The sequence below is a fragment of the Gopherus flavomarginatus genome, chromosome 11 (genome assembly GCF_025201925.1).
Source record: "Gopherus flavomarginatus isolate rGopFla2 chromosome 11, rGopFla2.mat.asm, whole genome shotgun sequence".
Taxonomy (NCBI): domain Eukaryota; kingdom Metazoa; phylum Chordata; order Testudines; family Testudinidae; genus Gopherus; species Gopherus flavomarginatus.
In genome coordinates this window covers 31,753,683-31,775,292 of record NC_066627.1, presented here as the reverse complement: position 1 = coordinate 31,775,292, position 21,610 = coordinate 31,753,683, and the positions used below count along the sequence as shown (strand labels likewise).

The 21,610-nt window shown below is 47.6% G+C and overlaps 1 protein-coding gene across 2 annotated transcripts in view; it reads right to left on the bottom strand.

The window, feature by feature from the left end:
- The window catches only part of PLCG1 (phospholipase C gamma 1), a 98,124-nt gene extending 83,877 nt beyond the window's left edge, over window positions 1-14,247 (bottom strand). For both annotated transcript variants that reach the window (XM_050917275.1, XM_050917276.1), the window contains exon 1: window positions 13,147-14,247. In XM_050917275.1, coding sequence (XP_050773232.1) covers window positions 13,147-13,348 — 202 coding nt within the window. In that variant the 5' untranslated portion in view covers window positions 13,349-14,247. The remainder of the gene's footprint in view (window positions 1-13,146) is intronic.
- Between the last annotated feature and the right edge of the window lie 7,363 nt (window positions 14,248-21,610).

Here is a 21,610-nt window from a genome sequence, read left to right as displayed (position 1 = left end):
AGATACAACACAAACAAGTGACCTAGTAAATGCCAAGATTTTAAGATTCACTGATAAACTGAGCTCTTACTAGATATTGCCTGAGGAAAACAAAGGACAAGGGAACTGAAGTGGGGGAAGAGAAAGGACATCAAAACCACACGGCTTTTGATCATCACCCGGCACCTCACCCAGCATGTAAACAGGAAAAGGCCACTCAAACAACACCCTCTAACAGGCCTCTAACCAGTATCTCCCCATTGAGATCAGACTGACCCAGCAATCTGCCTTGATGTCTTGCCAATCCCAGACCCAAGCGAAATCCTTTCAGGGAGGAGAAGTGCAGGGAAATTAAACAGCCTTTAACAGGAATCAAACCTACCAGCATCAGCTTGGAAATCATGACATGTTGATGAGCAGAGACCAGGGAAGGTGATGGGTAACAAAGACTGCGTGGCCTCTTCACAGCTTGGGCATGAAGAGGGGGAGGGTAAGTGACACAGCTGGGTGTTTAACATTTTATCCCTCCTAGTGGGAGAATATTGATTTTCTTTAATGGAACTGAAGTGACCATGATTTGAAGGGTCCACTTCAAGATGCAATTAACTGTGCCCTTTAATTTAGGCCAAGGAGATTATGGTACAGCCGGGCTGGTCAGCTTCTGGTTTTAAGCCAAATCAGACTTTTGCTGTAGTGGGTTCCTTTCTGCCCTTACACAAACAGACACTCTGCTGAAACAGAGTGCAAAGGGGTTTCTCCCCGACATCCCTGCAAACAGGCCTCAAGTTACCACTTTCCGGTCTCTGACAGCCACAGCTCAAACCCTGCTCAGACCACAACTGAAGATGCATCTCTCAACCGAGCCCCTAGTGGACACAGATGCAGGGTACAGAAGTCACCATAGATTCTGGCACAACTGGCATTTTTAGCACAGGCCCACGACTGGAATATAAGGGATGATGCAGGTCAGGACTGCGGAGGCCACTGACAAAGCTGGGAACAGGGTGGAACTGGATTATAAATGGGGCTGCAGCAGGTCAGGACCCAGGTGCAATGGCAGGTTGTGCTCCTCCCACAACAGACTCTCCTTGCCTGAGAACACTTTATCTGCCCCTTCCTTGTGCTCCCACCCCGGGTGCTGTGTACTGGATTGCCCAAGAGAACCGCCGCTGTTGCAGTGGGTGGTGGACGGAGACGCAGTCACAAACACGACTGGTTCCTCACCTTGCTGATGGCTTTGACGCTCAGGACTAAGGCCTTGAGCTGGAACAGCAGTGGGCTGGGAGCCAGAGGAGGGATGGGAACATGGGGAGGCACAGCCCACCGAGGAGGCAGTGTTTGTACGTTCTGTGGATAACTAGACCTCTGTCTGCCTGTGTGTCAGGGAAGAGTCCGGACAGCTGTGGGGTGAGACTGAGAGGCACTGGCAGAGCCTTGGTTAATGAGGGTCCCCCCATGTGCCCACGTGGCACCAAAATCACTTTAAAAAACTGCACCTATTTTTAAACAGAAGAGTGTCTGGTGTGCAAGGGCGGGGGAGGTATCAGCAAATCACATTTAAGCCATTTCCTGCCCCACTCCTCCGGGAAAATGTTGTTCACCGAGGCCCCAGTTCTGCCAGCCAGCTCTATCTGAACACAGCGTTGTGGCTGCACAAACCCAGCTGCAGGCTTGAACAATAAGCTCTGTGGAGCAGAGGCGCAGGTCTTTTGACCTGTAACGTGCCAAGCACATTTTGGGAGGCTGCATTTAATAAAGTGATAATTGCACTCACAAAAACCTCATCACTGAGCTAGAGAAAAACTGAGGCCTGTTTCGATGTGGGGAAGCTCTACACAAATCTCCATCCACTTGAAAGACTCACCCATGTCTACTCTGAAGGTCTCCCAACCACAAATTTTCCAGATATAGAGGTTGAGAAGGAATTTATACCCATTGTAGACTTTTCTTGTTTACAAATAAGACTGTTTATTAAGACAACGGGCCATATTCTTTGCACAGCTATGTTGACTTCAGCAGAGCTGTGCCAGTTTACAACAGCCAAGAATCTGACCCTCTGACTTTTTTAGGAGTGGATCTCTCTTTGCAAAGCCACCTCGCACCGTGGACTGATCAGTTCATTCCTCTGGAATTCTGGCAATGGAACGCCCCTATTCTGACGCACCGTATGTGCAATAGCAGGACAAAATGTTGCAAAGTTAGCACTCCAGATCTCTAGAGCCACTTCGAAGGGCAGAAGGAGAGAGAAAAAACACATCCAGATGTAGTTCAACCACCAGCACCCTGGCTGCACAAATCATGAATTCCAGGACGACTGAGTTCCCACTTAGAGCGGGCCAGAAAATGTTTTTTTTCCTGCTGCAGAAAGTTGCTAATGTTTGGTGACACTCTAAAGACATTTGCAACAAAAAGTTGAAGCTTTCTGCAGAAAGCAAATGCTTGTCACAGAAAAATTAGTTTAATCAAAAACCTGATTTTCCAGCAAAAAATGTTCAGATAAAAAATTATTGACCAGCCTTACTTGAATGGCCAATCCCACTGCACCTCTCTCAGAGGCCTCTATCCTGCACTTTGCATAGCTAGTCAGCACAGCAGTGCTCCTGCTCCACTTTCCAATTCAGCTGTGGGAAACATGTTCATGGAACAGAATCAGGGAAGCAGCAGAGGAAACTATGAGATCTTCGCCTCCACTTACATGCAATGCAAGATACAGATACTAGATAAAGGATGTATTGGATTTAAAAATGTTATTAAGATGTTTAAAAAAAAAGTGAATGGTACAGAGTTTAAGGATAGAAGTTTCTTGTTATCAGGGAAGAATGTACAGATTATCGAGGGGTAAGATGTTCTGTTTAAACTAGGGTGGTGTAAGGAATACATAATCTGCAATATCCCCGACTGGCGGTAAAAGGTTAACGGGTCAAAGTACAGACACTGAGATTTGAGGGTATGTTGTTCATACAACGGCTGTGTTCAGGTGTGGAGTACAAAGAGTGGATACAATGATGAGGATGGATTGACCCTTATTTGGTGAGATTTAACGTTCAGTGAGTTTATGGTTCCAGTTCACATGGTCCAACGGACAAAGTCTCTCAGTCCCTTTCTCATAGTCAATGTCGCTCTGGCTCACACCTCCTGGTACTGTTGGTGGCCAGTGACATGTTCGATGTAGACGTCCCTGGTATTACACTGGTACTACTCGTGATCCTAGCCAAAAGGTCAAGAAAGCGATAACAGGCATCCCAAAAGCAGAGAGACATGCTAATAAGACTGCCACATGCACATCTGCTTGGAGGTCTTAGATGACGACAGGGTTTTGACAGCATTTTCCATTTGCCGGTACCAAATGCCACTGTGTGCGAGTCTGTGCATGTGTGACTCCTCCTCCTCCCCCCCGAATACATTCTCTTTTTCCCTGCCCTCCTCCAGAATGTCACGAACGCTAGAGGCACACACTGGCATCATCAGGTTTTTACTTACTAAACAAAAGCTTCCCCTTCAATGTTCCAAGCTTGTTTTAGGGAGAGATGTTCAAAAGCATTGAAAGGATTTAGGAGCATAAGCCCCACTGACTTCCAGTAGGACTTGTTCTCCTAAATCTCATGGGTGCTTTGAAAAAAAAAACCCTCCCCCGACAAAGTAATCTCAGGATTCTGCTTCCCTTGGTCGACTCGTTTACATGCGGGTGCTCTCTGCTGCAGCAGAATAAGCGCCAGACACCTTCTCCAACACATGTGACAGGCTCCCCTGGGTCTCCCCCCAGTTTGACCTTTGCAACAGGTCCTGCCTTATTTTCTAAAGAGCTAAGATATGAAAACTTACTGTGACAAGTGCACTAAGCCTATGTCCTACAGGCAACCCCGCTGTCCCACGTGAGCACTTTATTGCATCCCCAGGGTCTCCAGTGCAGCTTTAATGAAATCCAGACTTCTGCAAGGAGATGGTCTGTGATGCTCCCTTTGACTGATGGGCTTCACTGCATCCTGAGTTTGTTACCACACAGTTTGGGGAATGGCAATAGCCACGCATCGGATTGGTCCCCTGGAAGGAAGGTTTCCTGGCTCCTTTCAGAATTGTTTTATGGACCGGATGATATGGGCACCAGGATTTCTAATGCCTCAGTTTTAGCCTAAGCAATGTCTTGCTTTGCCACAGAAAGATCCAGTTACATGCTCACATCGATCATCTGTGTGACCCACGTTGCTAAAAAAGTTTTCAGCGTGCTTTGAAAAAAATCCCACATGGCCGCTAGCAATCGCCATGCAGCTCGTGATCACAGTGCCGCTAGCTAATGGGTGCTGGGAGCCCACAAAGTGGCTTGGAGGGGCAAAATACAGCACCTGTTCAATGGCACACAGCAACCCTATGCAAACAGAGAGAAAGAAGAATGCCAATGGAAATTCCATGATCGCATTCAAAGGAAACCATCGATGTCCAGTACATTAACTGCCAACCTGGAGTTTGGCCAGAACGTACCTGTTCTGCCCTGGGATCTTTAACAACCACAAGTGGTCAGGACCTCAGGTTTTACATCTCAGCTGAAATATGGCACCTGTGACAGCAATGCCACACCAGCCTGGCGCTGGGGCTGCGGATCAGAGAGAAGAGAGCTATTTACTCCTAGTTGTGAATTAGCAGTCTCCCCTCCAGGCACTGACCTATCCAGATCCTGCTTAGCATGGACAGACACGACTGTAGCACAAACTAGCACAGCTGTGAACAAAACCCATATGTGGCCAAAGCAGAGATTTATTTATTTTTATTCCATTTTATGTTGTTTGATATAGTTTCTCTCTGGTGCAGAGAAAAGAATCAGTGTCTCTCTTATTGGCAACTCCAGGAGACCCCAAAGGATACAGTAGCCGCATAAAGGATTTCCCCAGCCTCTACCCCACCAAGTCTCCCCGCCCAATGGTTCATTTCATTCTGTAAAGCTGTCATATCGCCCGTTTCACACAGGGCATGGAATGCGCTGCAGCAATCTGCATGAACTGGAACACTTTTGTGGAGTCCCGAGAACCACCTCTCTCCCCCTCAACTGCAAAGCTCTTGTTACTACAATTCTGGAGATTCCATTAGTTCCAGGCAGCTTTGAGAACAGCCCATTGGTCATGTTTTTTTCTATCATATTCAATACTCTGGGTTCCAGTCTGATCTCTGCCACAGACTCGAGGACAAGTCACTCCTCCCTACGTCCATCTCCCACCAGAAAAATACCCAGGAGGCTTTTTTGTCCACCTTTGGGGAGGGCTAAGTGATATAAGGAAGAATAGCGCTAAGTACGTGGCTTTAGTAATACTCTGTCCTTCGCCCTGAGGTTCTCAAAGGACGTCAGAGTTATTCGGTAACCATGCCAGTCTGTTGGCATAGATAACGAGTTACTCTTCCCATTCTACAGATGAAGAAGCTAAGGCACAAAGCAGTCAAGAGGTCACACAGTGACTCAGATGACTGGTGCAGGGATCCAAGACTGTTTAAGGTTAAAAGTATGTAAAAACTAAACCTAGTGCAAAAATCCCGACTGAGACATAAACTACTAAAACAATCAATGCAAAAGAGAAAGAAAGGCAGGCCTGCATTTCAAACCCAGTTCATTCAGGCTACATTTACTACAACGTTCACATATCTGACAGGCAAGACTGCATGTTTCCATACGGTAGAGTCGGACAAACATAAACCCTATTTGCATCTGCCCCTGAAAACTGGGAGTAAAGTGACAGCTAATAAGACTGATTCCTGCAGCACGGGGCCTGCTGCACCACTTCTCAGCCAGCAGGGCTTAGAAATTAAACCTGGCGCTTTGCAACTCAATCACCCAGGAGCCAGGGAAGAGGGAGGGAAAGTGAGGAGACCAATAGAACAGACATGCAGTGAGCACAGCAATGTTGCTGGTGGCACATGTAACACAGGTCTCTCTCTCCCCTGCTGTTCACCTCTGAAAGACAACCCGCAGAAGGAAAGCCTGCATCCCTTCTTGGTCCCTCTAGGATATCTAGAGAAGGCCTGAAAGATGGACGGGAGGGAGGTTGTTTTTGAAGGGCTTTTAGAAAATAAGTCTTGTCTAGCCTGTTCTTCCCAAAAGACTGGATGGAGGACAAGAAAAAGTAGCCAGATGAGGACACCACAGACAAGCAAGCGCAATGTGACTGAGAGGGGAAGTAACTTAATCAGACAGTTTCTTTTTTTTTTTTTTCTTTTTTTTCTTTTTTTTGAGACAAGGGTGCTTCTTTGCTCACCCACATTTAAACACAAACACCTCACTAAGCAATTAGGATAAAAGGTCTGTTTGGTAAAGATGGAAATACCCCTCTTGCACCTTCAAATAACGACTGAGAAAGCTCCCAGCTCCCATCGGAGAACTCCAGCAAAACCAGGGGTGACCTAATCAACTATGCCTGACACTTAAGGTAAAAAGACAGGCAGAACCTCCAGCCACTGAAAAAACAAAACTTTTTTTTTGGTGAGGCTTCTTTACCCACCACAAAGCAGCACCTTTGTCACCTTGACAAATAGCTGGTAGCAGCTTCATGAGCTGCTAGGGTTAGTGGTCTAAATCTGGATTTGTTTGAGCAAGGGGCTCCTGAGATACACACTCTCTAAAAGTCACATTATTTCAAAAACGTATACAGTAGTTCTTGTAATTTTTTGCACGCAGCTGAGGCTCAGATTATGACACTGATCCGACCCATTGGGACTAGTCTCATTACACTTAAAGCAGGAGATCACCCTGTTTGTTTTATAGAAAAATAAATGGATCTGCTCCAAATTCAGTTCAGCCTCAGAACAAACCTTGAATTTTCCAAGGAGTTTCAAGACAAACTTGTTGATTAAAAAATGGCCAAAAAAGTTTCACATTCCAACTTATGATTTTTGAGCCCCTACAGATTAAGAAGTTACAAACGTGCACTTGGCGGGAGTACTGTGGGGTCTGTATTGATTAACACAAAGAATGAAGAATTAAGAGTTCCTCATCATAACAGATAGCCTGATGCACCACAATGGGCTGACAACCACTTTTTTATGATCAGCTCTATTAGGAAGTATCAGGGGCTGATCTACCAAAGATCATGATCTCCGAGAAGCTGTGGAGGCGTTTGTCTTGAACTGAATGAACAATTTCATAATCACAAGGATTGTGTGTGAAGTTGCTCATCGAGAAAGCAGCGTTTGGTAATGCTTAGAGCCAGCTGAGATATTGTGGCTGAAAAAAATATTTATTGATAAATGGTCTAATTGCAAAATCTCCCATTTTTGGAAAGGGGAGGCTGCCATTTTGCAAATTAAACCTTTTTTTGTTTGAGATGTTTGATCAAGATCCCATCCCATCGGTGGATTCTAATCTTTATCAAGGGCAGCAGAGCTCTGGAGCTAACTGATTGTTAACAGCAGGATCCTCAACGCAGCAATGGCTCCTCCCACACAGAAAAGGTTCATCGTCATAGAGCCCAGCTGGCTGAAAATCCTATTCTGCCTGAAAGAAACCGTTTCTTTGTCGGAGATGTTAACTAAACAAAGCCCACACCTGGGCAATTAACATACCAAAACTGCCGGTCAGTTAAGGTTGCTCTTTATGTAATATACCCAACACAAAACCTACAAAGCAAGGAAATGAAAAGTTTTGGGTACCAGCAATACATTCCCTCTACTCCCTAGCCAGACATCCACCTCTCCATTAGCACAGTAGCCTTAACTCCGCCCCCACAGAGCTCCAGCCTCCCTGCAGAAACTTCCCCAAACCTCCTGTATGTAGTTTCACAGGACTGTGCTGAAGGTGGCGTGTAAGGAAGTCCAGTCTTTTCCATGAGGAAGGCATGCAGATGGAATTTGGGGAAGAGCGGGCTGGCAGGCAGCCACTGTGGTGCATTCTCAGCCTTGGGTCAGCCACAGACGTGCGACATTCTCCACTCCAGCCTTTACAAATGGGTTAGCTGTCTCCAGGTAATTGGCAATCAAATCCAGGCTACATTTAGGCACCTGAGTAAAAGTGCTGAGCACCTCTGAAAGTCAGGCCACTTTTACGTATTTGACTAAATAGGGATTTAGGAGCCTAACTCCAGACACCATGTTTAAGAGCATTGGCCTGTTAGCTCAGGTTCACATAGCGCTATTCACCTCAGAATACCTTAAAGCACACTCAGGCCCTGTTCTTGTGACTTACTGAGCACACACTGCACCCATAAGTATGCTCAATACCTCACAGGACTGGGCCCTAAAAGAGCACTTCAACCAGGAAGGAAATGCGGCCACCTCTAAGGTGGAACAAAACTAAGAGCAGGTCACAACACTGCAGAGTTCAGGGCCGAACAGGAATAGTGACAAACGCAACTACAAGAGGAGCTTGGGGAGGCAAAAATGTAACCCAGCTGGTACTAGGGGAGGACCCCAGAGCTAAGAGTGCTACAATTGTGAATGACCACCAATGGTCAGGACCTTTCTTCAGCTAAAGGTGCAAGGCCCTCTCCAACCTGGAGGTCATAGCCTCAAAGTCAGTTGCTGAGCCAGCCAGAAAGACGAGCAAGCTACTAAAACTGCCACCCATGGAAAGCCTTACACAGCAGCATGGTGTGAGAGGATAAGACCTGAGCAATAGCACAGTACAGCTGCGCTATCTGCACCAATCACATCCATGCTGTTACAAGCCCCCACTTTCCTACAAGTTATTTGTCTGTTATTAGGGTGACCAGCTATACCGATTTTACCGGGACAGTCCTGATTTTGGGGTCTTTTTCTCATAGAGGCTCCTATTACCCCTCACCCCCATCCCGATTTTTCACATTTGCTGTCTGGTCACCCTATCTGTTATCCACCCCAGCTTGGTTCTTGGGAGAGTTGTGCGAGGGAAGGGTTTCCCAGCTTTACCCATCAAACTCAAATGTCTGCAGGGAAAAGAATTCAGGCCTTCCACATTTCAGGCACCTAAGTCCTCAATTAGGTGCCTAAATGTAAGTGCCCTGACTCTCAGAGGCCATTGAATGCAATGGGAGCTGCAGGTGCTCAGCCACTCTGAAAAAATCAAGCCACTCTTATTCAGGTGCCTAACTTTAGAATTACCTATTAAAAATTCTTTATTTCGCAAGAAGCTGAAGGAAGTTTGTTATCAGACAGCAAATGGTCTAGCTTGGATCCTGATCCTTCAAAGATTTATTGTGCCCCTGCTTAAATTCACACATGAATTGTCTCTTCAAAGTCAATGGCATTACTTCTATGTAGGCGTTTAATCAGGTGCCTACATCTTTGCAAGACTGGGGCCTTAAAAAATCTGAAAAATCCAGGAAACTTTAACGTACACAGTTTGTTCTTGAAACTTTAATATATTGTCATTAGAAGGGGGAGAATTCTCCTAGACAGTCAGTCCCATAGTTTTACCTACTTGCTTAAAGCAAACAAACCTGTCTACCGGACCAAGACAATAAAACAAAACATTCATTGGATGCAGTTAAGAAAAAATGTAATAGTGTTAAAAGTCAACAGGAGCTGTGCACCTAACTCCCTTGGGCCCCTTTGCCAATTCCAGCCTAAAATTAGGTAAGGATCCCAGCACCGAGCTATATCGACAAGTCCCTAAATAGTTGTGACTGTGCACTACAGAAACGCTGGCATATTCCACCCCAGAGAAAGCTGCATTTCTGTGGCGAGTCCAGCAATCCCTGGATGTGCAGATTCTGTAAGTCCTGTGATGCACCCAGATGGAAGATGCTATTGAAATAAGATGTCATCCTGCTCTCTTTTACAGTTGCTTCAGCTACCTGAATGATCTCTGCACCCTCTTGGCATGCACACAACTCAAGAACTCAGCCCTTTTCAGCCAGGAAACTGTCATTTCTATTTCCGCCTAACACTTCCCTTTCTAGTCTTCTCTCTGAAGTGGGAAATCACATCCCACCATCAGCTCTAACTGTTGCATTTAAATCAAGCCTCTCTCACCTCTATTAACCAACCTTACCCCCAACATTTATTATTTGTATTGCAGTAGGAGCCCCTATCACGGACCTGGACCCCACTGTGCTAGGTGCTGTACAAATCTAGAGCAAACAAAAAAACAAAAAAAAATCCCCCAGTCCCTGCCCCAAAGAGCTCACAGTCTAAGTGTGAGATGAGAGACAACATACGGATACAGACAGGTGGGGAGTACGAGGAAATGATGAGCCAATACCGGTCAGCATGACAGGCAGGGGTCTCAGCACACCAGCAGCCTGAAGAGCTTTGTACGCATCACGGCCAAGGAGAGTTTTTAGGGTGGATTATGAGGGAACTCTGCAATGTTTATGGGGAGCACCTCCCAAGCGTGTGGGGCCGCACAGGAGAAAGCGCAGAGGTTCCTGTTTGCAAGTGTAACTGGAGGCTGGCATCATGGGCCAAGCGCCGCCAACCGCCAACAGCTCGAAAGTGAACAAGAGACGAGAGGTACAGTGGGGATAGGCCGTGAAGGGCCTCAAAAGTCAAGAGAAGCAGCTGATGTCAGATGTGACAGAGAAAGAGAGTCAGGTGATGTACCCGTTATCCAGCTCCCTTTATCGTGCTAATAAATAGTACCAAGCTGCCCTCCCAGTTACAGAGCAAACGTGTTGCTTAGATTTCACCTATGCCCCTAATGCTTTTGGCGATGCACAGCCGCAGGGCTCCAGCCGTCCCAAGACTCTTCTTTCACAAGGCATTAGCCTAACAAATGGAAATAGGCTCTGCAGGAAAAGCAGCTTCACTGATCTCTCTCCTGGCAATATTAAATGTTTCAAACTTCTGCGTTTTGGGCATCAAGACAGAATCACAATGTACTGTGAGGAGGAACTGCGATCTAGTGGCTAACACATGGGACTAGGACAACCCTTGGGTTCTAGTCCTGGGTCTGTCACTGACTCATTGTATGTTTAGTCATGACGCTCAATGCACTATAATATATATATGGTGATGAGGCAGTATAAGAATCTGTGTAAAACAGACCAGACCTTGCGTAAGTCACTTCTCCTTTGTGTGTTTCAGTCCCTGTTCCCCCTTGCAAAACAGGGATAATATTTACTCGCCTTACAGTGGGGTTGTTGGACTTGATTAAAAAGGGCCCTGAGCAACATGGAAAGAAGAGAGGAGTTAAAAGCAGTTTCTGAGCCCCCTGCTATTCTTTGTGGGTTTACGTGCACTATTTCCTATGCTTCTCTCATTCTTGTCGTTCTGCTTATGGGTCTGCCTACACAGAGCAGCTTGCAGGATCAGGGCCAGACTATGCTGGAAACCTTGAGGCCCACTACACACGAAGTGTTGTCGAATGCACAAAGGAAACAAATGGAAAAAAAAAACCAAGCGTTCTTCTCTCCCGCCTCAAGTGCTACATGTAAAAACAGAAGAGGGGTTTAAATTATTGGGTTGCCTTCTGCAACGCTTAGCTATCCTCTGCTATAGAGGTGCTGGTAGTAAATATATCATGGGGGAGGGGGTTTGTCACAGACTCCAACCTTATCCTACCTTTTTGCAGTCACTTACCAAGATGAAAGTCAAATGAATATCCGGCTTTCTAGAGTGCTATTTAGTGTCTGATTTCTACAGCACCCATCACCAGAGTAGCTAAACACTAATACACACCACTCTACTTATGAGCCATGCAAACTGATCAAATAGCAGACGGTTAGCTTGCAGACAGACATGTCTCATGGAAGCAGAAACCAGATACCTTATCAATTATGCTGTTTCATGAAGGAGACAGGAGAGACCCACTCTCCTTTAGAATTCAATATTGATGCCCAGTTCGTACTGCAAACATTGCAGGGACAAGAGATACAAAGGATGCGCCCCTGACTTAGACCTAGCGTACAGGCACCATTCTTACTGGCACCAACTTCATACCAGACTACAGCCCCTACTAGCTATATAATTATTACTGGCTATAATTAGATTAGTATGTTACAATTTAGCTAGCAGAGTTTACAAGAGGATTATAACTCATCAATCCACCACCCAGTTGTGACAACATCTGGGTATGTGCCTGCAAAAGAGAGAAATTGGTCACTCAATAGCTTATTTGACAGACAACCTATCTTGTTTTGCAGATTCTTATCGAGCTCAAGGACAATGAAAAGCAGCAGGAGAGTCACTACCCACCATGTTAATTTCTTCACCTGTATTTGGCACGAAACCTCTCTCTCCAGCCCTCCATTGTTTCACGTCTGACCTCACTGCAATGATCAAAATCAGGGCTGGACCTACCAACTCTGTCCACAACTTTAAATACGAGAGTAAACAAAGCAGCGGACTAGTTAATGGCTTTAAGATAAAAATTAGTTCTACAGACAGTTAAGAGTTTCCATCTAAGTGGCTAGATTGCTGTCCTCCTAAGCAGGCACTGATAACAAAAGGAGTTTGTATCTCTACATGTAGTGTGATTCCCACACAACTAACAAATCAAAAGATGGTAGGGTGTCTGTGTAGGGGAAATGAAACTTGCTAACAACGGGGCAGAAGGTTAAATAACCCAATTTAGCTCCAAAGCCTTCAGCCTTTTCGGATCATCTGCTTTTGCAAATAAAACACAAAAATCTAAACTTCACTTTAATCCACACACACACAAACACACACATATATTCGGGTCCTCAGACCATGAGAACCTAGCTCCACCACATTACAGCAGCAAGGATGGAATAAACATATTTTTAGTTTTTAAATCCTGAGGAAACAGGAAATCTATTTTTCTCTGGCAGCTCTGCTGAAGTTTTAGGCGGTGAGGTGGGGTGGGGCAGGGAGGGAACATAAAATGGGCCAGAAGAGATGAATTATCAAACGATTAAGACCGATGTACTTCTTCCTCTGCGAGAAACGAGTGTTTATAATAAAACGGAATAATAGTGATTCCGGATGGGCAAGAGGCCAGAATGTGAAGCTAGGTAGAAAGGTATACGGCAGCTTTAGGGCCAGGTTTGGGTAGCACTACCACTTCCACACCAGTAGTGTAACGAGGAGAAAAAATGCCAGGCACTTTTCAAAATAAACTGGTTAGGGAAACTTTCACCGCTGCATCTATTGTACACAGATCCTCGCTCAGCCCAAACACAGCCTGTCACAGGGCCACCCTCACCTCCATGCGCCACAAGCCTGCTCCTCCATATCCACAGTCGGGTGTTTGGGGAATCAGAGGCAACAAGGGTTGGTTGTTTAAAAAAAGAGAAAGAAGAAGAATCCACTTACTCGCTCCTTCTATTTTCTCCGACCCTCTGCTCCAAGTGATCTGCCTGGTTTCCAGCTTCACCTGGAAAGTTTTCCTCTCCGGCCTCTGCGATTTTTTAGAGTAAAACAAAGTCATCACGGTGCCAACTTCCAGACTCCTGCAGAGGTGAACCACCTCCGCTTCGTTCTGGACACCGGGTCCATTGGAAAAGCCAGACGCCATCGCGCCCCTCCGCCTCCACCTCGTTCCTCAAAGGCGGCGAGATTTCCAAACACCAGGGATCTGCCGCTCACTCGTGGCACTCGGAAGACTTAAAACACAAACAATCCAAGAAGCAGCTTCAGTTCATGGCTCGCCGGGCAACAATCTCCCCCTCCTACAGGGGGGGAAATGAGTGTTTATACTGGGGGAGAGCTAGAAGGGCGAAAGCAAACCCGGATCGCTCGTTCCCCCAGCTTTCCACTTTTCACTCCCCTCAGGCTGCAGAAAATCGCCTCTCTCCCGGTTTGAATCATGCACCATTTTTTTTCTCCTTCCCGAGCGGAGTCCAAAGCGAAAGCAGCCAGACACAAAGCATTCCCGAAGAGCCTGGCTCCTCCAGCAGGATTTGGTTGCAAAGAGCGCGTGCGGGGGGAGGGGGGCTTACTTGGTGGCCCGATTTGCCTTTTGTTCGGGGCCCCCGGTTACAGCCCGTCCCCCCCTACACCGCCCCACACACGCACTGGCTCTTTCCCTCCCGCAGCTGGCGAATCTCTCTCTGCATTGATCGGAGACGGATCAGATCTCCCGAGAACTCAGCAAGAAATGGCTGAAAAATCCGACAGCCTGCCTCAGTTTCACCCTCCAGGGCTCTTTTGTGTCAATTTCACCCACCAGCCGCAGCGGGGATTATTCCAGCTCCGACATGTGCATTAGGAAAAGGACCCTCGCCCCTCCTCCAGCCAGAGCCGGGGGGCCGAGAATATGGGGCTCCTGGGGGGCAGAGAGCAAATCAGTGGCTGGGGGCTCGCGCTCCCATTCCTTCCTGGCCTGGGGTTTTCCGCCCCTTGCTGGTTGCGTCCCGTTTAGTGTGCCACCCCAGGGGGAAGTGCCATGGGGCGAGCGAGCTGGCAGAGGTGAGAAAAGATTAAATTGGCTCTTCCCCCTTAGCCTGTCCCCTCCCAGCCTGCATGTAAAACAAAGCAGGGCAGAGGAGCCAGAGAGCAGCCTCTTAAAGAGACACCAGACTCGTTTCCTCTGGAGTCCTAACCCCCTCCCCCTCGACACGCTGTTACCTTGCTGCCCGGGGCGTGTGGTCTCCGCTTTGATCAGGTCCACAGAGGGCCTCTTCTAGCAGGGAAGACCTGGGTGGGTATCAGCCATCTTCACACAGAGCCACATGTGCGGGGGGCAACAAGGTGGCATGCAAGCGAGAGGCTGGATGGGAAGCCACCTGTGGGAGTGGGTGAAAGGAGGATAATGACAGATGGGGCAGCTTTCCTTCTCCCCCAGTCCAAATCGGTTCTGGGAACGAACACACACACACACACTCTCTCTCTCTCTCTCTCTCTCTTACCCTTTTCCCCCTTGGCAGTCACACAGCCAGCCAGCCAAAGCTGTGCTGCTTAATGTTGGGGCGGAGGGTCTGGCACAGGGATGCTTCCTTCTCTGCTCATGCCAGCCCCATGGCTAGGCTCCCAGGCTGGCCCTGCTCCTCCAGCTGCAGAACAAGGCAGTTTCCTCCTAATAAATCATCTCTCGCCTACACAGTTCACCCGCCAGGATGGAAGGAAGACAAAAGAGTTTAGAAGGTGGATAATTTAGCTCAGGACATACTGCTTGGGCCCCAGACAGGGATACCTAATGCTGGCTGCCCCCATGCTATCTGGGGATGGGCAGAGCAGAGTGCCCCCCTCCCAAGACACCTGTAGAAGGAGCAGCTTCCAAGAGCTGATGCATGAGACTTTCCCTGCCAGGGCTTCTCCCCTATATTGTGACATTCACACTACTCCCCACCTGTGTGTTCTTCCACCCTCTGGGATGATGATGTCATCATCACAAAGTAATCCCCCTGGTTTGAACAAGAGCCTACTTTTGTGTTAGGCTAGAATCGGTGCTGAGGAAGGCCACCCAACTCTAAAGAGACTCTGGGCAGTGGGCACTGAAGTTTCACCGTTGTGGAGGTAGCATGGGCCAAATGTACAAAGGGTGGGTAGGCAAACTGAGAAGTGAAATGCCTGAACTTACCCAGCAGGTCAGTGGCCGAGCCAGGAACAGAACCAAGAATTCCTGAGTTCCAGTGTAGTGCCCTCACCACTAACCACACATGGGCCACAGGAGAGCTGCGTTATCATCATTTGAATTACAGCAGCACTTAGTAGCCCTAAACCAGTCCAGGGCCCCATTGTGCTAGGGGCTGCACAGACACATGGTATGGGGCAGTCCCTGCCCTGAAAAGGTGCCAAAACAAGACAAAGAGTGGGAGGATGGTGATGTCATCCCCGTTTGACCAATAGGGAACAGAGATACAGAGAAATTAAGGCCCAGATGCTCAAAGGTATTTAGGTGCCTGACTCCCATTGGTGTTTAGCACACCACTGATAGCAATGGGAGTTCAGTGCCTAAACACCAAGGAGCATTGGGCCTCAGTGACTTAGCCCCAGGCACACAGAGAGTGTGGCAGAGCAGGAATTGAACCCAGCTCTTCTGAAGCACAGGCAAGTCCCTTAACCAAGAGCCCATCCTTTCTAGATGTTATGTCCCCTCCACACTGAAAAGTCCCTTACTGTGTCCACTAAATGCAAACCGGACGGAACTTCCTTTGCCAGACTGCTCCATGCCGTAACGTTTCATGCAGAGGAGGAGAGCAGCTTTCCTCTTCATGCCAGGTTTGTGTTAGCATCCAATAGTGCCAGGCCAATTGTGCAGTGCTACATCCTCATTCAGGCCAGTGGCAGGAAATCAAACAAAGAGAGGCTTAGTGTGGGGATAAGCAGTTGCTTTGGAAAGTATTTAAGGCCTGTTTGTCACTTTCGTTCTTTGGAAGCCCCCCTCCCCACGATTTCCCTTCTCCTCCCCAACCCCAAATCAGCAGGATACAACACAATGACATTAGGGCAGCCTGAGTTTTCATCAGCCATGGTGTGTGTTTTTGGGGTTTTTTTTAAGTGTATATCAAATTTTTTGCTCTGATTAAATTGGCCAACAGTCCCTTATTATGGTACAAACAACACGCAACAGCACCTGAGAGGCTGCGGACAATTTTCTTGATTCCTAACAGCATTTGCCTATCCAAAACAGGGAAAAGAAACTAATAATAAACCATACTTTTTAAACACTAATTTGTCTTGCTGGTAAGAATTACTGTGGTCCTGTTTTAAAGGCTGGTCTGTGTTTTGCTCCTTGCACAAGAAAATAAGTTGTAGAAACTGCGAGGGCACTGGAGGAGTCCAAATCACCCTATCTACTTAATATACACAAAAGGCCAGGCCTAGCTACATACTTGCTGCTGCTCTGACTGTGTTCTCAAACACAGAACACGGTGAGCACCACGAGAGGGCTCACGTCTATTTAAAAGGATACTACCCAATACATATACACTACAGACACCGGAAAGGAAAGACCATAGAGGTTAAGGGCCTGCCCTCGCCCCTACTAAAATGACTAGGAAATGTTGCCATTGGTTGCACTGCAAGTAATATCAAGGCTCTGTATAGGCTGACCAGATGTTCCTATTTTATAGGGACAGTCCTGATATCTGGGGCTTTGCCTTACATAGGCGCCTATTACCCCCTATCCCATCCCGATTTTTCACACTTGCTGCCTGATCACCCTAGCTCTGTATGATGTGCCCAACATGAGAGAGGAATTTGATTCCCATGCCAGGATTAAAATGCCTAGGCTTCCTGACTCCCAGACCTCAGATCACTAACCCAGGCCCTATGCAGTGCAGAACATTTTCAACATTCCGCAGCTTGTCTCTCTCCCATGGCTCCTCTATCATAACTAAGGGACAAATCCTGTCCTTCCCCCTTTTGGAGGGTATGGATGGCCCTGGGTAAGACAGAACTGGTGTGGTTCTGCTGGGCAAGAGCAAGCATGAGTTTGTGCAGAAAGTCCCAACTGCCTGTGGTTGTGAAGCACACCTCCACAGAAACGGACTATGAACCACAACTGCTCAGATATGCCAGCACATGCTTGAGCTACCACAGCCCGGTGACTGCAGAGCAGCTGTGCTGCTACTCCATAGCCTAAGGGCAGAGCCTTTTCCCACACAGGGAATTCCTTCTCCCAGCCGGTGTACTCCCAGCAGGTGCACAAAAGTCAGCCTGTTGCAGGAGCATTATCCAGAGCATTTTCATGCACAAAATGATCCAGTTCCCATGTGCGCTCTTCATATTTTCATGTGCAGTTAGTCATATATTATGCACATGCAACGGTCAGGTATTCTGCATGTGTTGTTATTTTTAAAAACGTTATCAAGTGCACACTGGCAAAGCTGAGAGTTGCTATTTAGAGCCACTTAAAGTCAGAAGTGACATAGTTACCTGCAGTGGTGGGTGAGGGGATCAACCCAGGAAATGAGTAAGCTGTCCGGTAAGACAGAGGTTTTTTGTACAGATCTTCAAAATGATCTTAAAACACATCATTTGGAATCCAGTCCATTCCCTCCAGGCCTGGAGGATGAAATCATGTAAATGTGAAATACTCGAGTAACTGGCCTCAAAAGGGCCACAGGCAGGACTTGGCCCCAGGACTTTCTTCACTCAAAGCATGAGCTGCTAGTGCTTGAGTTAAAGGATAAAGTCCCCTTAGCTGTCAGCAGTAACAGACCCATTAACCTCTTATGTGGACAGATATGTCCAAAATATCTAAACAGAGAAGGTAGATTAAAAACCTCAAACATTCTTTCTGGAAGGTTGCAGCATAACACTACTTCAGTTCTTAAATTAACACACAAGAAGCAAAAACCAAGAGAAAGCAGGCAGCTCCCTAATTTAAACCAAAGAATCTACTCCTGGTTTACAGGGCCCAGGTTCTTGTCTGGGACTCAGGGTCTATCACAGGGGTAGGCAACCTATGGCACATGTGCCAAAGGCAGCACGCAAGCTGATTTTCAGTGGCACTCACACTGCCCGGGTCCTGGCCACCGGTCTAGGGGGGGCTCTGCATTTTAATTTCATTTTAAATGAAGCTTCTTAAACATTTTAAAAACCTTATTTACTTTATATACAACAATAGTTTAGTTATATATGATAGACTTATATCACCTGGGAGCAGTAATATCAGTCCCACCTCCCACCAGTGTGGTGCAGTGAAACAGAAAAGCGAGAGAGAAAGATATTCTTCGAAAACAAACTATGGGTTTATTAGGGATAAACAAAGTGTGGGATAACCGGGGAAAAGACAAACGATAATAAACACACAGATGTGGTTGCTTCCCTTACTGAGCCTGAAGCTCAGGTACCCAAATGACCCCTCTCTTGGTAACAGCCTAACAAAAAACTTAAAACCCCAAATACTGTACGGCAGTCTGATATCAACCTGTCCAGAAGTTAATGGTGAGTACCTTGCTTGCTACTTGAGATCGTTGGACCCAGGACCTTCAACTGTTGTCTCTGGCCAGGCTCAGTCCGAGGAAGGAGTTCCTGGACTGGCGGTGCTGGAACCCAGACTCACAGATGGAGGATGGATCAGGAACCAGGATACCACAGGTAAGATGATGTTGTTGCCATCTGGATAAGATGAATCTTGGTCTGTTGCCCACGCAAACAATACGGCACTTGGCTGCCTTCTGAACAGACAGCAAGAATGTCCGTTTTGCGCAGTCCCCTATTTGTAACCTTGATGGTGTGAAGATTCTGTGGTGGAGCCAGTTAGAACTGGTCACCCCACCGTCCATTACTTTTCACATGAAACTGTCCATGAAGATGGGGTACCAATATGGAGTCAGTGCTGTCCTTCGAGGCAAATGCCACTTTGAATGTTCAGACTCCATCTTTGATTTGAATCCCCATAACCTTACATGAACTACAAACATAGCAAAACATTCAATAAATCATATGAAACCATACAGAAGCTTAACCAAACATGAATTCGGGGGAAATTCCCCAACCCTAAGGCAGAGAGGCACCAGTCACCCCACTTTGCTCTAGGCTGGCTCTTTGCAGACTGACTGCACAGCGCATGCACAATAAAACCCAGACTGCTTACTTCTCTACACAGCTCCCTCTCCTACAAGAAGGACCAAGAAACCCCTTACTCTGAAAGTGATAGCTTATGATTTTAAACACAGTTTTCAATACACCAGAAGGACCAGCCATTGGGGCAGGGAGACGCACAGACTCTCACTCTTCTAGTGTTAATTACCCACCCTCATGTCTTTGTTATTTGCTCCAGGGAGGCATATCTAGTCTGTTCTCTGTGTCTGAGTGTGTTTGGAGTAGAGGATTTCTCACTGGCATTGCACTGGGTACACTCCAGCTGGGATATCAGGTAACAACAACAGCTGTCCAGAGGCAGCTGGGTCTAACTCTTAGGCAACACTTCCACTTGTACAAATATTGGTGACTGGGGTGTACCCAGTAGCAGTGTCTATTGACTGCACATGGGTCATGTGTTGCCTCGTGCTCCAGATAAGGTTATAAAAGGCCAGGCAGGGCAATGCTCCTTCAGTCGCTCTCTTACTGCTGAGCAGCATGGTCTGCAACAGAGAGGGGGTGGTGGGTGGATACAGGAAAACATCTTGAAGAACCTCCAGTTCCTGGCAAGTAATTTCCTCCTCCTCTTCTTCGAGTGATGCTCCCTATATGTATTCCAAACATGAGTGAGTATCAAGCAATGATTAGCTTGGAGGTGTGTGCGAGGATGCAAGAGGTATCGCTATCTGCAGGACGCCATGACCCACGGCCACATCTTCCGCTGCTGCCTGAGCAATGGCATATGTCACGCCAGGAGGTGTCTGCCAGAGAGGCAGAGGTAGTCACGTGCAACTGTGTTGAGTGGGCCATAATCCTGCTGGGTGACGGGTGTTAGACTGCACACAGCACTCTCTGATGCACGTAGAGACCCACTTTGATAAGTGCTGTGAAGAGAGGGCTTGGTTCCGATCCCTCTCTGCAGTGGGCAGGAAGAAGCGTGGAGAGGTGTGGAAGGTGCAGGTTCTGTCGAGGTAGAATGCAAGTACACGGTGGACATCAAGTGAATGCAGGGTCCTGTCCATTGGTGTGGCGTGGCGTGCGGCTTAGAATGGAAGTCCGGGAGGTGGATGGACTGGTTGAGGTGAAACTCCGAGACCACTTTTGGAAGAAACTTGGAGTGAAGGCCTAGGGAGACCTTGTCCTTATGAAAGACCATATGCATGGAGTTGACCATCATGGCCATCAGTTCAGAAGCAGAAGTGATGGCCAAGAGGAAGATGACCTTCATGGATAGGTGGGAGAGGGATCACATGGCCAGGGGATCAAGAGGGGGGGGGGAGGGGTTGGTGAGGGCAGAGTACAAGTTTGAGGTCCCAGAGGGGTGTAGGTTTAAGGACTGATGAGATGCTGTTCATCAGCCGCTTCAGAAATCAGGTGGTGGTTGGGTGAACAGTGAGTGGCCATCCACCGGTGGGAGGGAGGCACTAAGCACCACCAAGTGGACCCGGACTGAGCTGCGGGTGAAGCTGGAGGGAAGTTCTAGAAGATCATCCCCACTTTTCTGGACTGAGCTGCCCTGGAGGGGGAGGTGATAACATTGCGTCCAGAAGGTGAAGTGTTCCCATTTTGCTGTGTAGCATGCTCATGTGGAACTTCATCTGCTGCATGTATGTTCTGCACCGGTGTTGAAAGTGTTGTCTACTTGCGAGCCCCATCCAAACACCAGGTCATCAGTCGAAGCGCACCTGGGCTAGGATATCAAACTCTGCCCTGGTCCTGGGTAAAGATGTCTGGCAGTGCAGGGAGACGGCTTGGGGGCAGGCAGAGTGTCTGTAAACCAAACTGATGGGGCCAGAATGAGGCTATAAGTAGGACCATGGCCTGGTCTTGGTGGATCTTGCGTATTACTTGGGGAAGGAGTGCAATGGGGGGAAAAGGTGTAATGGAGACCAACCTGCCATGGAAGGAGGAGAGTATCACTCTGGGAAACATGCACTCTTTGCTTCCCAGGAGCAGTAGAGGGCAAACGTGCCGTTTTCATGAGTGGTGAAAAGGTCCCAGCGATGGGGGCCCAGGCACAGCAAATGGAAGGGAGATTGGGGTGATGTAGCTCCCACTTGTGATTGAGGAACCAGGTCCAGCTGAGTGAATCCGCCAGAGTTCTGCATATCTGGGAGGTACACCACGTGGAGTGTGACATTGTGGCAGATACACCAGTTCCAGAGGTGGATGAACTCCACATAGAGTGACGAGGACTTGGTGCCCCCTCTCCTGTTTATGCAGACCACCACAGTCATATTGTCGCAGAGGATCTGAACCTAGCAAGCATGGGGAAGGGACAGGCCATAGCAGGCCAAGCGGACCA